Source organism: Hippoglossus stenolepis, chromosome 2, assembly GCF_022539355.2.
Source record: "Hippoglossus stenolepis isolate QCI-W04-F060 chromosome 2, HSTE1.2, whole genome shotgun sequence".
NCBI classification, from domain to species: Eukaryota; Metazoa; Chordata; class Actinopteri; order Pleuronectiformes; family Pleuronectidae; genus Hippoglossus; species Hippoglossus stenolepis.
Genome location: NC_061484.1, coordinates 31,929,120 through 31,940,656, shown reverse-complemented (window position 1 = coordinate 31,940,656; position 11,537 = coordinate 31,929,120). Strand labels below are relative to the sequence as shown.

At 41.2% G+C, this 11,537-nt stretch overlaps 2 protein-coding genes across 2 annotated transcripts in view; both read right to left on the bottom strand.

Annotated features, from left to right (window-relative positions):
* The window catches only part of LOC118117875 (B-cell receptor CD22-like), a 620,655-nt gene that overhangs the window by 168,194 nt on the left and 440,924 nt on the right, over nucleotides 1-11,537 (bottom strand). The gene's annotated exons all lie outside the window — the stretch shown is intronic.
* Nucleotides 4,952-8,784, bottom strand: LOC124854560 (intercellular adhesion molecule 1-like). The gene is made up of 5 exons (XM_047342330.1): nucleotides 8,412-8,784; nucleotides 7,941-8,273; nucleotides 7,158-7,415; nucleotides 5,963-6,210; nucleotides 4,952-5,930 (listed from the first exon to the last, which is right to left on the bottom strand). The coding sequence occupies exons 1-4, from the start codon at nucleotides 8,497-8,499 to the stop codon at nucleotides 6,050-6,052; spliced, it is 840 nt and encodes a 279-aa protein (XP_047198286.1). The 5' UTR covers nucleotides 8,500-8,784; the 3' UTR covers nucleotides 4,952-5,930; nucleotides 5,963-6,049.

Below are 11,537 nucleotides of genomic sequence, written 5' to 3'. Positions count from 1 at the left end.
TCCATTACTAAAATATTTTAGGGCAACCTATTTCCTCTAATTTTCTAAGTAAACTCTACTTATCCGGGCTTACAGTGCACAGATGCATAGATACACAGCGACACGCATACACAGACACACACACTCACACTCACACACACATACATACAGAGACATATATATGTAAAAGTATAAAGAACACTATAACTATATCTGATGATGAACGACATGTCTATAAATATCAGACTCACCACAGCAGGACACATGGAAGTCAGACAGGAAATCCACCAGAGAGACGATCACCAGCAAGTAGCGGGAAAACATGGCTCGTGTTCGGACCGAAAAAAGCTTTATTAACTAAACGAGTCCTCGTTCTCTCTCCCTTTTACTTTAGATCGAGTGTGTGTGTGTGTGTGTGTGTAGAGAGGAGGAGGAGGAGGAGGAGGAGGAGGAGGAGGAGGAGGAGGAGGAGGAGGAGACAGCTTCTTGAAAACGAAACATAGTTCAAGAGACGCGCGGAAGCCAAACTGCAGACTCCTCTTATCTCCTGGTTCCTCCCTGTCATGCCAGGGCAAGTCTTTAAACCCACAGAGAAGAACCAAACAGCCGGTGAAACAAGTTATCTCTGGTTTACAGTGATAATGGCTCCGGGACGCTCTGTGGGAAATACTCACATGATATCTCATCAGAAGAGACAGAGATACATTTCAGTGAAAACAATGAAAAACTAAAGAACCTGGTGCAAGACTGAACTGCGATGTGACGCACACACACACACAACAACCAACTTCAAGATTAAAACCAGCCAGCAATGGCTACTAACAGTCACTATGTGAAGGCCACACATTCTCCCACATATTCAGCCCAAACTGCCCCTGCCCCCACCCCTGTCTAACATACTGCATTTGTTTAGAGTTCAGTTTCATTGCCATCTTCACAGACACACACACATTAATTCTTTCTGTTAAGGTACAAACATGGTGCGCGTAAAATCGATCCTTTTCGGGGCTATAGTGTCTAATTATATTATTAAAATCCTAACAAATCCCTCCTTTCACACCATTTTATGGTGTGAACAACTTACTGGGGATCATCCACGAACTCCCCAACCTCCATCTCATCCAATGCAAACTCATCACTATTATCACCACTCAACAAAGGCAACTGATAGGGTGGGGGATGGGGCATGTTTTCCTTGGTCAGAGCCGTGGTGATGAGTCTGTTGAGCAAGGTCCTAAAGCAAGGGATGCAGCAGCAGCCACAGGTGACTAGGATAGCTGCAAAGATAGCTAGGGAGAGGAGGCAGGATGCAATTAGCCCTTTCCATTTGCTGAATGCAGTGTGAGAGAGGATAGTCAGGGGCATGGCCAATTGAACAAGTGTGCAGGAACCCTTCCAGTTTGAAGGAAGGTGGTTCCTCAAGTGTTTTCCTCCACAGTACCAGAAGAGGTCACTGCGGGCCCACTCCAGCTGTGTGGCGTTGTGCCAGTCGGTAACATTGATGTTTCTAGAACACCAGGAGGACGGCATTGAACCCACCTCTCTGTGAGATGAGTTACCTTTTTTAGTCAGACACGTGTAATTTCCCTTTACTGGAGTAAATATAGGGGGCAGCGTGTTGTTTGGCGCCGGGGGAAAGAGATGACTGAGAGTAGAACAGTTGGCGGGACTGGCTTCCATGTGTAAGCCATACATGCAATCAAAACCGGGTCGATCCGAGTCTATCAGTAGGGGGGCCGGGGCTGACTGCAGACTATACAATTAGTGAGGTTTTGGGAACGGGCAGTAAAGTGGACCCATTTTAGCCATATGTTTTCATCAGTGTATCCAGTCTCTATTTCTACCACATCTTCAACGGTACTGGCGTCGTAATATTGTACCGCAGGGGAGCTGGGTGGGGATGGTAGTGGTGAGGTGGATTCAGGGGGAGAGCTTGTGGAGTTAGTAGTAGAGTCATCAGACGGGGAAGGGGAAGGCTGAGTTCTAGGGGAGGAGGAACGGACGTCTACCCTAACGATGCCCATGGGGTCAGCTCCTATCATGTCTACTCCTAAAACAAAATAATAAGGACTTGTCAGTGCGGCCCTTTTAGTCAATTTGTTATAGTGGAGATGTTTAAGAGTCTTTAAGAGACTATTGTCGGGGGAGCAGGCAGACGTGATCCTCCAGGTGAGGGTGATGTTTCTTTGGAGCTGTCCTAAGGGGTTTTGTGCATTGTATCTGTGGGTGTAACCTCTGGGGCCTGTGTTCCACAAAACGTGTTATCAAAGGTTTATCATTTTGCATTCATCTCTAAACCATTGTTTTTTATATGTGATATCAGGAACCATATGAACATGTGATGTACAATGCAGAAATGTAATTTTTCATTTCTAAGCATGTGATTGCTTCTAATATCAATGTGTGTGTGTCAGTGACATTTGGTGTGTCACTTTCATGTATGTGTGGTGTGGGTGCGATACCATGTATCTCAGGCGTCGAATGAATCAGAGTTTCCACCGCTCTCTCCTGGCCCCCCTCCTCAAATCTGCCTGAGCAGCTGCACCTCGTTCCTCCGGACACTCCCTCGCCCAATGTCCCCTCTTTCCACACCTGTAGCAGGTGTCTGCTGTTCTGTTCGTGGAGGAATACAGGGCGGAGGTGAACGGCTGGGGCTGAAGCCACTTCAGGTCTCTGAAGAGGGGCACAGTCGAGATCGTGGTCCACTCTGACACACTGAGGCACTGTAGGATACAAAGAAAACTTTTTCTGTGCAGATTTATCTGTTCGTTCACATTCATTGGCCATTTTATCACATTCATTCCCTTGGGTAGAACACTGCATTTGTAATGACAAAGAAACAGTTGCAGGCGTATGCTTTTTATGTAGATGCAATGAAGAGATGTGTGTGTGTGTGTGAAGAGTTGAACTGTGTGTGTGTGTGTGTGTGTGTGTGTGTGTGTGTGTGTGTGTGTGTGTGTGTGTGTGTGTGTGTGTGAACTATGTGTTGTGATAACTACGTGTGTGGACTGAGTGAATATTAAAATCCCAGGAAACAAGACACAGACACATGCTGAAGGCCTCTTTGAGGTCTGGTTGGGGGAGACGAGCACAGTCTCAGATTTGTGGCTCTGATGTCATTTTGGCAGTTTACACAAGCAGAATTAGTATGCATAAGCAGAGATAATATTTAGTGTGGTATAATGGTAAAAAAATGTCATTACATTCCTCCCTTTTGATCATAAAATGATCACAACATCAGATACAAAATTTATGTCAGCACATATTATATCTAAGGGTGAAAATCTCAAGTAAAATTGTTAAGTAGTCTTTATCTTCCAATTCTAAAAATAAAGAAAATTAAATAAATAAAGAATTTCTGTGTGGAAATTGCTTCTTCACTCCAAATTCGATCTCTATTCAGTTAAGGATATATCATTTCACAGTACCAATTTTGCTTGGATATGTGTAACAGTGCAAGGAACCCTCTAATTTTGTGCACTATAAAAATATTATGGTTGGCGGTCTCGATAGCAAATTTTGTTGGATTATATATTGTCATAACTCTAAAACCATTTTAGGAAAAATTATATTATAACATAATCATGCAAGTTCACTTTTTCAAAGAGCAATGAACATTATTCAGTCTGACATTTGAATTTTGAAATATTAAAATATCCTTGTTTGAATAAAACATAAACAAAACAAATAAAACAAACATCTAATAAAACAATAAAAAATTTAAAAAACATAAATAAAATAAACAACTCCAACTAAAATACCAGATAAGATGGACTCTCTAGTCCCATTAACGAAAATTGCTCTTGAATACATAAAAACATTTGACACAGGATATATGTTACCAGCTCAGTAAACTGCTTCTCTAATTGAATTGTTAAAATACAAACATTCATGTTGTACAATTACAAAATTATTGGGACAATTACTAACTGAACTTTTTACCTTCACAACCTTGGGATAAGACCAGTTTAATAATCATATCAAATAGGAGCACTAAAATTGATTAAACAAAAGATGTGCTCAAACATAAAGTTAAACTGGGAATTAAATATTTGAATTCATTATAAAGTATTATATAGAATTCGTCACAAAAACAGTCCTGTAAATCATTTAGAATGTCTTAATTATCTATGGAGTTAAAGCAACGGAAACACATTTATTAGAATTATAAGAATTCACTGCCTGATTACTAGAAATCACACTTGTAACCGAAATCATGGAAAGCAGTAGGGATTTGTCTCAGGTAGAAAAAAAACAAAACATTGATGGCCTCACCCACAGGGGTGAAGTCCTGCTATCTCCATCGTCATTTACATTATCTGCGTGTTTCTCTTTGCTCATATGGAACTCAGAGGTGCGTAGCTGAGTTTAAAGTAGAGTATACAAGCTTATATTTGGAAATAATCAAGACAAGACACACAGATAGACCCTCCTTTTGTGGTCAACGTATTACTTTAAGATTTTAACCCTGACCGGCCAGGGCTTGCGTATGATCACATGCACGCACTCACGCACGCACACACACACACACAGACACACACACACACTCTGGGTCAATTCGACCCAGGAACAACACAAGGGTTAAGGTACAAACATGGTGCGCATAAAATCGATCCTTTTCGGGGCTATAGTGTCTAATTATATTATTAAAATCCTAACAACAGGAAGCCAAAAATATCCCTGATACGAACACCACCCTCTTGCACATATGGAGCCAGAGTCTGTAGCGAGGTCCTGTACTGCAGCCAGACACCAGGTGGCGATCAAGACGCTTTGGCTTCACTTTAGGGCAGCAGACTTATTTTTTAAAGATTACTGTGATGGAAATTCATCTTGAGATTTGAAATAATGAAATTCTCAGACTGGAGTTGCCTTTGAGTCTTTATAATAGTAAGCTCTGCAGAGGTTACACAACAAGCACGGGTGCTCAAAATGGAACTGGCCGCAAGTTCACAAAAGCCAGAACTTATACAAAGAGGCGTTTCATAAAACATAAGATGAAAAAAGACATGAAAGACATGAGATCATCTGTGTCTGTCCGTCCGCTGTAGCAAACTCCCTGTTTGTCAAGGTCACAGCAGTGAGACACCTGGTCAGTAGAATTTTCCCACCACATTACTTTCACTTTTGGGTCTCACATTTATCTCATTATCAAACAATCTGAACCGTTTTAATTTACTTACAGAAGCTAAAATCGTCTTTCCACACTCTACATTCACTATTAATGAAACATATAATCCTTCTTGAAACTGCAGTTGAAACTGGTTTTACAACAACAATTAAAAATGCACATGAATCTACAAGCAAATGTATTAACATGAGGCAGGATGTTGCTCTAAACCACTGAAATGACAGTTAAACGCAGAAGTGACCACAGAAGCTACAAAAGCAGCATCAGATAAACCGACTCAAGGTTGTACATCAGTCGGAGTATCAAAAATAATTAACTATTATCTGAACCGACCCCTCTGGTGACATTTGGGGGGAAAAATTTAACATAATAAGTCCTGGCCACAAGTTATGAATCTGTTTTTGCAAACTTGGAGCGTGGAAGCCTCTTGGATGATGAAACGTTTCTCTTGAACACATGATGCAACCTCATGTTGTTCAGTTTCGCCAGGTTTTGTTATTAAAGAACAGATTCATAACTCGTTCCCAAGACTTTATAACTCATGGCAAAGCAATATTTTTTTCCCAGATGTCACCAGACGGGCTCCGCAGACTCCAGGCTGTGCAAGCAAGCAGGCAACTGTCCTCAGAGGCCTCGGAGACCACACAAGTTTGTATGTGGAAGAAATTAGTTACGATTTTGTTTGTTAAAATGCACCACGAGAGCTCGATTACACAACATGGTGTCATTTTGTAATATTTGGTAAAAGGACTGTGTTCAAATTACTGAACTTTTTAAAATAAACTCATTTGGGGCATTTTATGTCATCAGATAAGGTCAGTAGAGAGACGACAGGAAATGACAGCCAGAGAGATGTAACTCAGGCCACGAGTCCGAAGCCAACTCTGCAGCGTATCACAAAACAACTTCTCCACACACTTGTCACACCTTCCCACAGACTCACTCTACAGTGGGTACGGCCTCGTGTTGTTTGTGAAAACAGAAAACATCCTTCAGGTTGTACTGTCCCATCCGGCCTTGTTTGTAGAAATAGATGGCTACTGCTATCAATCCGGCGATAGCCACAACAGCAGCAACTACTATGTACGGGATGATGTCGGCTAAAGAAAGAAGAGGAACAGAGAATATTCAACGTCAGACCATGTCAGAAAAATATCATCAACACACATATTGAACTTTCTTCTTCATTTCACAAGGGTAAGAGTCAGTTCACAATTACAGTGAGAAAGCAGAAGTGACTCACTTCCCAGTGATTAACATTAAACATATTCAGATTGATGATTTCAGAATTTGCACATATGAAGAACGCAGAAAGTATGATAAAACCATGCACATCCAAACTTGACCTGTAGCGCCTGCCCTCATTTTTATTTGTATATCTACTCTACGTCGGTTGTTGTTTGTTTGATGTTGTTGTGTGGTTGTGTGTGTTTTTATGCACCACGAGAAGTAGTACCTATAATACCGTTGTATGCATAGCTTACGATTACAATAAAGGAATTCTGATCGTTAGTTGCTGGACAGAAGCGACGGAATGTCCAAAGAAATGTCTGCGCACCTGTTGATGCTTCAACAAACTTTTTATTTTACCTCCCAGAGACTGTAGCTAATGTTTCAGGCACAAAAGAGGGGCTGAAGAGGGGCCTGTGACCAAAAGCTTCTCTACCTGGAAGGTCAAATAAAAAGTTTGCGGAAGCATAAACTGCTGTGCGGACATTTCCTCGACCTCTTACGTAGGCAGAACGCAGCAGGAGATTGTCTGAGTCAGACGTGTTCACAACATAGGGGAAATCTCCGGAACGTCTGTGTAGCGTCAGTCGTTATCACCAAAAGTTTTTCGAATGTCGTTGTCTTTCCAACTGTGTACGTGAGATATTTGCATTCACTTCGGACATTGACCTGCTGTGTTCTCACATGGACTCGCTTGGACATTCTCAGGAGTTTTTACTACAGGGCCGGCCGGATAATTCCAGAGGAACATCTGAAGTTCAGTGCATGTCTGACAGCAGCTGTAACGAAGGAACTGGACTGGGAATGAACAACTCACGTTTGACAGCCACCCTGAACGTCACAGTGTTTGTGCCCACGTCGTTGCTGACAGAGCAGATGTACTGCCCCTCATGCCCAGAAGCCACAGACTGGATAGTGAGGACGCTGCTGTTGGACGGGGGGACGCCGTCTGGCAGGGATGTCCAGGTGTACGAGGGGCTGGGGTTCCCCACGGCCGTGCAGTCCAGCTCTAGAGGATCTCCTTTTGTGAGGGTGATCACATCTGGACGTGATGGCGCCAGCTGCTGAGGCTTATCTGTGTGGGAGAAATACAAACAACCAATGAATCGACCCGGTGCTGCAGATGGAAACCGACTCTGATCTGGAGCTGTGTTTATGAACACCTGACAAATCTCTGGTTCAATTTACTCCCCTTGTAGCTTCTAGACCCCTTTTCGGTCTAATCTAGCATCCATCCAGTTTCCCAGCCACACATTCTAGCTCCTTTTTAAAGATCCATGAATAATTATTTTGGAAATTCGTAAAAATCTTCTATCTCACAATGTTAAAGGAAGTGATGAAACAATTCCTGGATCTGCACCAGATCTCTATGGGTTACCACATCCTGCCACCAAGTTTCGTGGTAATCCATTTGCTAGATTTAGCGTAATCCTGCTTCCAACAAATCGAACCAACTAACAAACGTACAGGGATGAAAACAGGTCATTATTACCCTCATATAGACCCATTTCACATCTGTGACTCCACAGGACGGCAGCTTGATGACTAAACAGAGACATTTTGGAGGAGTTGAGTGTCACAGGTTTGTTATCAGACTCACAGTAGACAGTAGCGGTCACATTTTTCGACACAACCATCGGAGGGGTCTGTGGTCCATCAGGTCCCAGCTCCAGCTTTGCTTGACACCAGTACTGAGCTCCATGATCTTCTTTAGTGGTGGAGATGCTCAGAGTGAAGACCTCAGTCACTGGTTCCTTCTGTGGTTTACTCAAGGACTGTTTCTGGCCCAGTTCTGTCTGACCTCTGAAGAAGGTCACGTGGACACTTCTGACCGGAGCCACGTTCTGCACCTCGCACTGCAGAGTGTAGTCACGGGACAAGAACAACGGCCCGGAGTGATTCATAAAGCTGACGGAGACCAGGTCTGGAGGCTCTGTGGAGACAGACAAATACATGGATGGATGGATAGATAGATAGAAGGGATGGATGGATGGATGGATGGATGGATGGATGGATGGATGGATGGATAGATAGATAGATAGATAGATCTTACAAATAGAAGTGAACTTACTGTACACGGTAACGTTCAGCGGAGTGCAACACTGGTGACCATCAGTGTTAGTATAGTAACACAATGGAGTCGTTTCCCACTCCATCATTTTGTCAACCGTCCATGTAATTGTGCTTCCATTGTTCACGTGGGATCCAACAGATCTTTCCAAATTGAAAATGTCCTCTGGGCACGACGGGCACAGAGAGCAGATGGCAGAGGTCGGGTCGCCGTGCTTCACCACCAGGCTGGACGGAGTGAACACTGTGCTGTTTGTACAGCTGTGATCTGTAAAAATAATTCAGATTCACCATGAAAGCCTGTGAGACACTGAAGAAACAGTTATCTAGAGTTGAACTGTATCTTTTAACGGTGGTTCATTCAATTGTATACTTCACCTTATCACACACTGTACATAATATACTGTCTATCGCATTTGCACTACTTTACATATTCATATTGAAAGATGTGTGTGTGTGTGTGTGTGTGTGTGTGTGTGTGTGTGTGTGTGTGTGTGTGCGTGCGTGTTTGTTTGTTTTCAACTAATAATGCTCTTACTCCATTCTAGACTTTTTCTTTTAACAACTTCAACATACAATATCAATAGGCTAAGTTGTTTATTATCAAAAATGTATTATTATTACTTTATTCACACACACACACACACACACTGTAAGCCCGGACAACTAATGAACTGGAAAATGTAATTTGAATGTACACAAAAAATTTGAGTATGATACCATTACTATCAAATGTAAGTATATTCTACTAATTTGAAGTAGAATATACTTACATTTGTTAGTAATGCTATTAACTATAGCTTTTAAGTGAAATATACAAAAATTGTTAAGTTTTGGTTGTATAAACTTGAGTTTTTTATTTCATGACCACACATCTTTATATCAAGGAGAAGCTGCAGTATTCAGAATACTTTACTAATTGAAATTAAATATTAACTATTAATGACTTATTAATAATGCAAATATTAAGAGTTTTGTGGATAAATGAATGACACACCAAATTGTATCACCCCTTAAGTAATTTCATTATATTTCTCAAAAGTTAATATTTTCCTGTCAAACAAACAGTTACAGGTTCACAGAGCATTATTTAAACAAAACACAGGTTGGTTTAATATCCTCATTATGACTTCGAGGTCAAAGTCATGCTGTTACACACCCTGCGACGGAGGTGGCGACATGCACCTGTAAGACCGAAACCGACGACGGAAGAAGGTACCTTCCCGCCTTTACGTGTCGTGCTACTGAAGAAGATGACGCTATTCTCTACATGCGTGTGGATTCCTGTTCCTTTCGAATCGTACTTGGGACGTTTGTTTTTACCATGTCACGGGTTAGTTTCGCCTGTGGTGCTCTTTTTGTGCAGAGTACATTTTACCCACTTTAACGTGTTTTTGTACCTGTTCGCCGCCTGTTACGTTCACGGACAACGCTCTGTATTACACCCGATTGAACCGGATAGCCGGGCCGCTGGGCGCACCGGACGGGTTTCCGCAACTTTATCCAGCAGAGAAGAGAGGAAGACGGCGCGCAACTGCTGTGGTGCGGTCAGTTTAATCTGGTGAGTGCTAGTAAGCTAACATTAGCGACAACATTTTAGCTTGCCTGCTACACTGGTTAGCCGCTTTAGAGTCAGGTCACATGGTGGAAAACGTGTGTTTGAATTAGAGTGGCTCTTGGTGAGACGTTAATTAATTAAAATTAAAGAGTTTGCATTGCTCATAGAGTAATTAATTAATTACTCTATGAGCAATGCAAACTTTTATCAATGACCACGTTTTTTGAAAATGCAGTAAGGTGATCAAAAAATGTAGAATATGCAGATATTAAATGCTAAAAACGTGACTATCCTTAACAAACTGTGTTTTATTGTTGTATTCTACGTCCACTATCTTCCAGGTCAATGAGCCAACAGATATCGGGTGCCTCATTCTTCGGGGACTGCCGGTCATCTCTGGGGATGATCCCACTGCATTCTTCAGGAACTACTCTATAAGTAACTTAATTTGTTTTAAATGTTTGAGAGGCATAGTTTTTTTCATTTTAAGCCATTGTTGAAGACTGCTACAAATTTTTTTAATCATTTGAATAGCATCAGACTTGGACTTCCAATTTGGCTAAACAATTTGCAGTGCTGCTTTTAGTCTCCATCATGCTTAAAAGATGTGGAAAAACTGCTCCCAGAAATTTAAGTCCTATTAGTCCTTCTATATTTGACTTAAATTGTTTTTAAGTGAGGAGTTCTGAGTGTGCTTGTTGTTAAGGAGTTCGAGTAAATTTCTGGGAGCAGTATTTGACATCTTTTCAGTATGACTGGGACTGAAAGTGGGTAAACTTGCCTGAGCTGACTAGCAACAAAAAACACATAAGGTGTGTGAAGTCAGTTTAATCAGTTACTGTCTGTGCTGTTTATGTTGTGCAACACTTTTCATAATAATCTACATAATTTAGGTTGCATAATTATGTCCTCTGCTTGTCCATTTGTTTCTTGCTCTGTTAGGATGTAAATGAGAACGGATCAAACAGTCAAACTGCAGTGGGAATCCTCTGCATGGATGAAGACAATCCTCAACTCAACCCATCCACAGTAGGGATCATCTTGGAAGGGAGCGTGGTGATGGACAACCTGGCAAACGTACCTCAGGCCTTCTGCCTTCTTTTTGGCCTAATTTATGCCCTGCACCTCGATTACCCAAAGTATATGAAGAACACTCATTCACAAGTTGTCTAAAAACTGGTATAATGTGCCTTGATTTTCATATTGTATGATCAAACAAATAAAACTGAAAAATTATGCATTTTTGTCATTTCATTTTTTTTATTCTAGTTTAACAAATTATAAAAGAAAAGGAAAAATGTCTCACTTTAACTTAACAAAACTAAGTAGAGTAATAAGGCAGAGTATTTGATATTACAACTGATTTCAAGTTAAATCAACTCATTTTTCATTGCACACAACTTAACATTTTCAGGCCTATTTTCCCAAATATTTTAAGTATATAAAACTACTGACTACAACTGTTTTTAAGTTCTAAATTTGGCATTTAGTGTATTGAACTTAAAATAACAATGCTAGCCTTTAAAGCTTTTAAGTTAAATCAACTCAAGTTTTCATGTTCCTGTTGGA

Bases quoted from the DNA above. Each gene is read 5' to 3' on its own strand.
- LOC124854560 (XM_047342330.1), bottom strand. From the start codon at position 8,499: ATGATGGAGTGGGAAACGACTCCATTGTGTTACTATACTAACACTGAT. The intron at 7,416-7,940 runs GTGAGTCTGATA...TCTCCCACACAG, and splicing joins TGTGACCGCTACTGTCTACT to ATAAGCCTCAGCAGCTGGCG. The intron at 6,211-7,157 runs GTGAGTTGTTCA...TTCTTTCTTTAG, and splicing joins GTTCAGGGTGGCTGTCAAAC to CCGACATCATCCCGTACATA.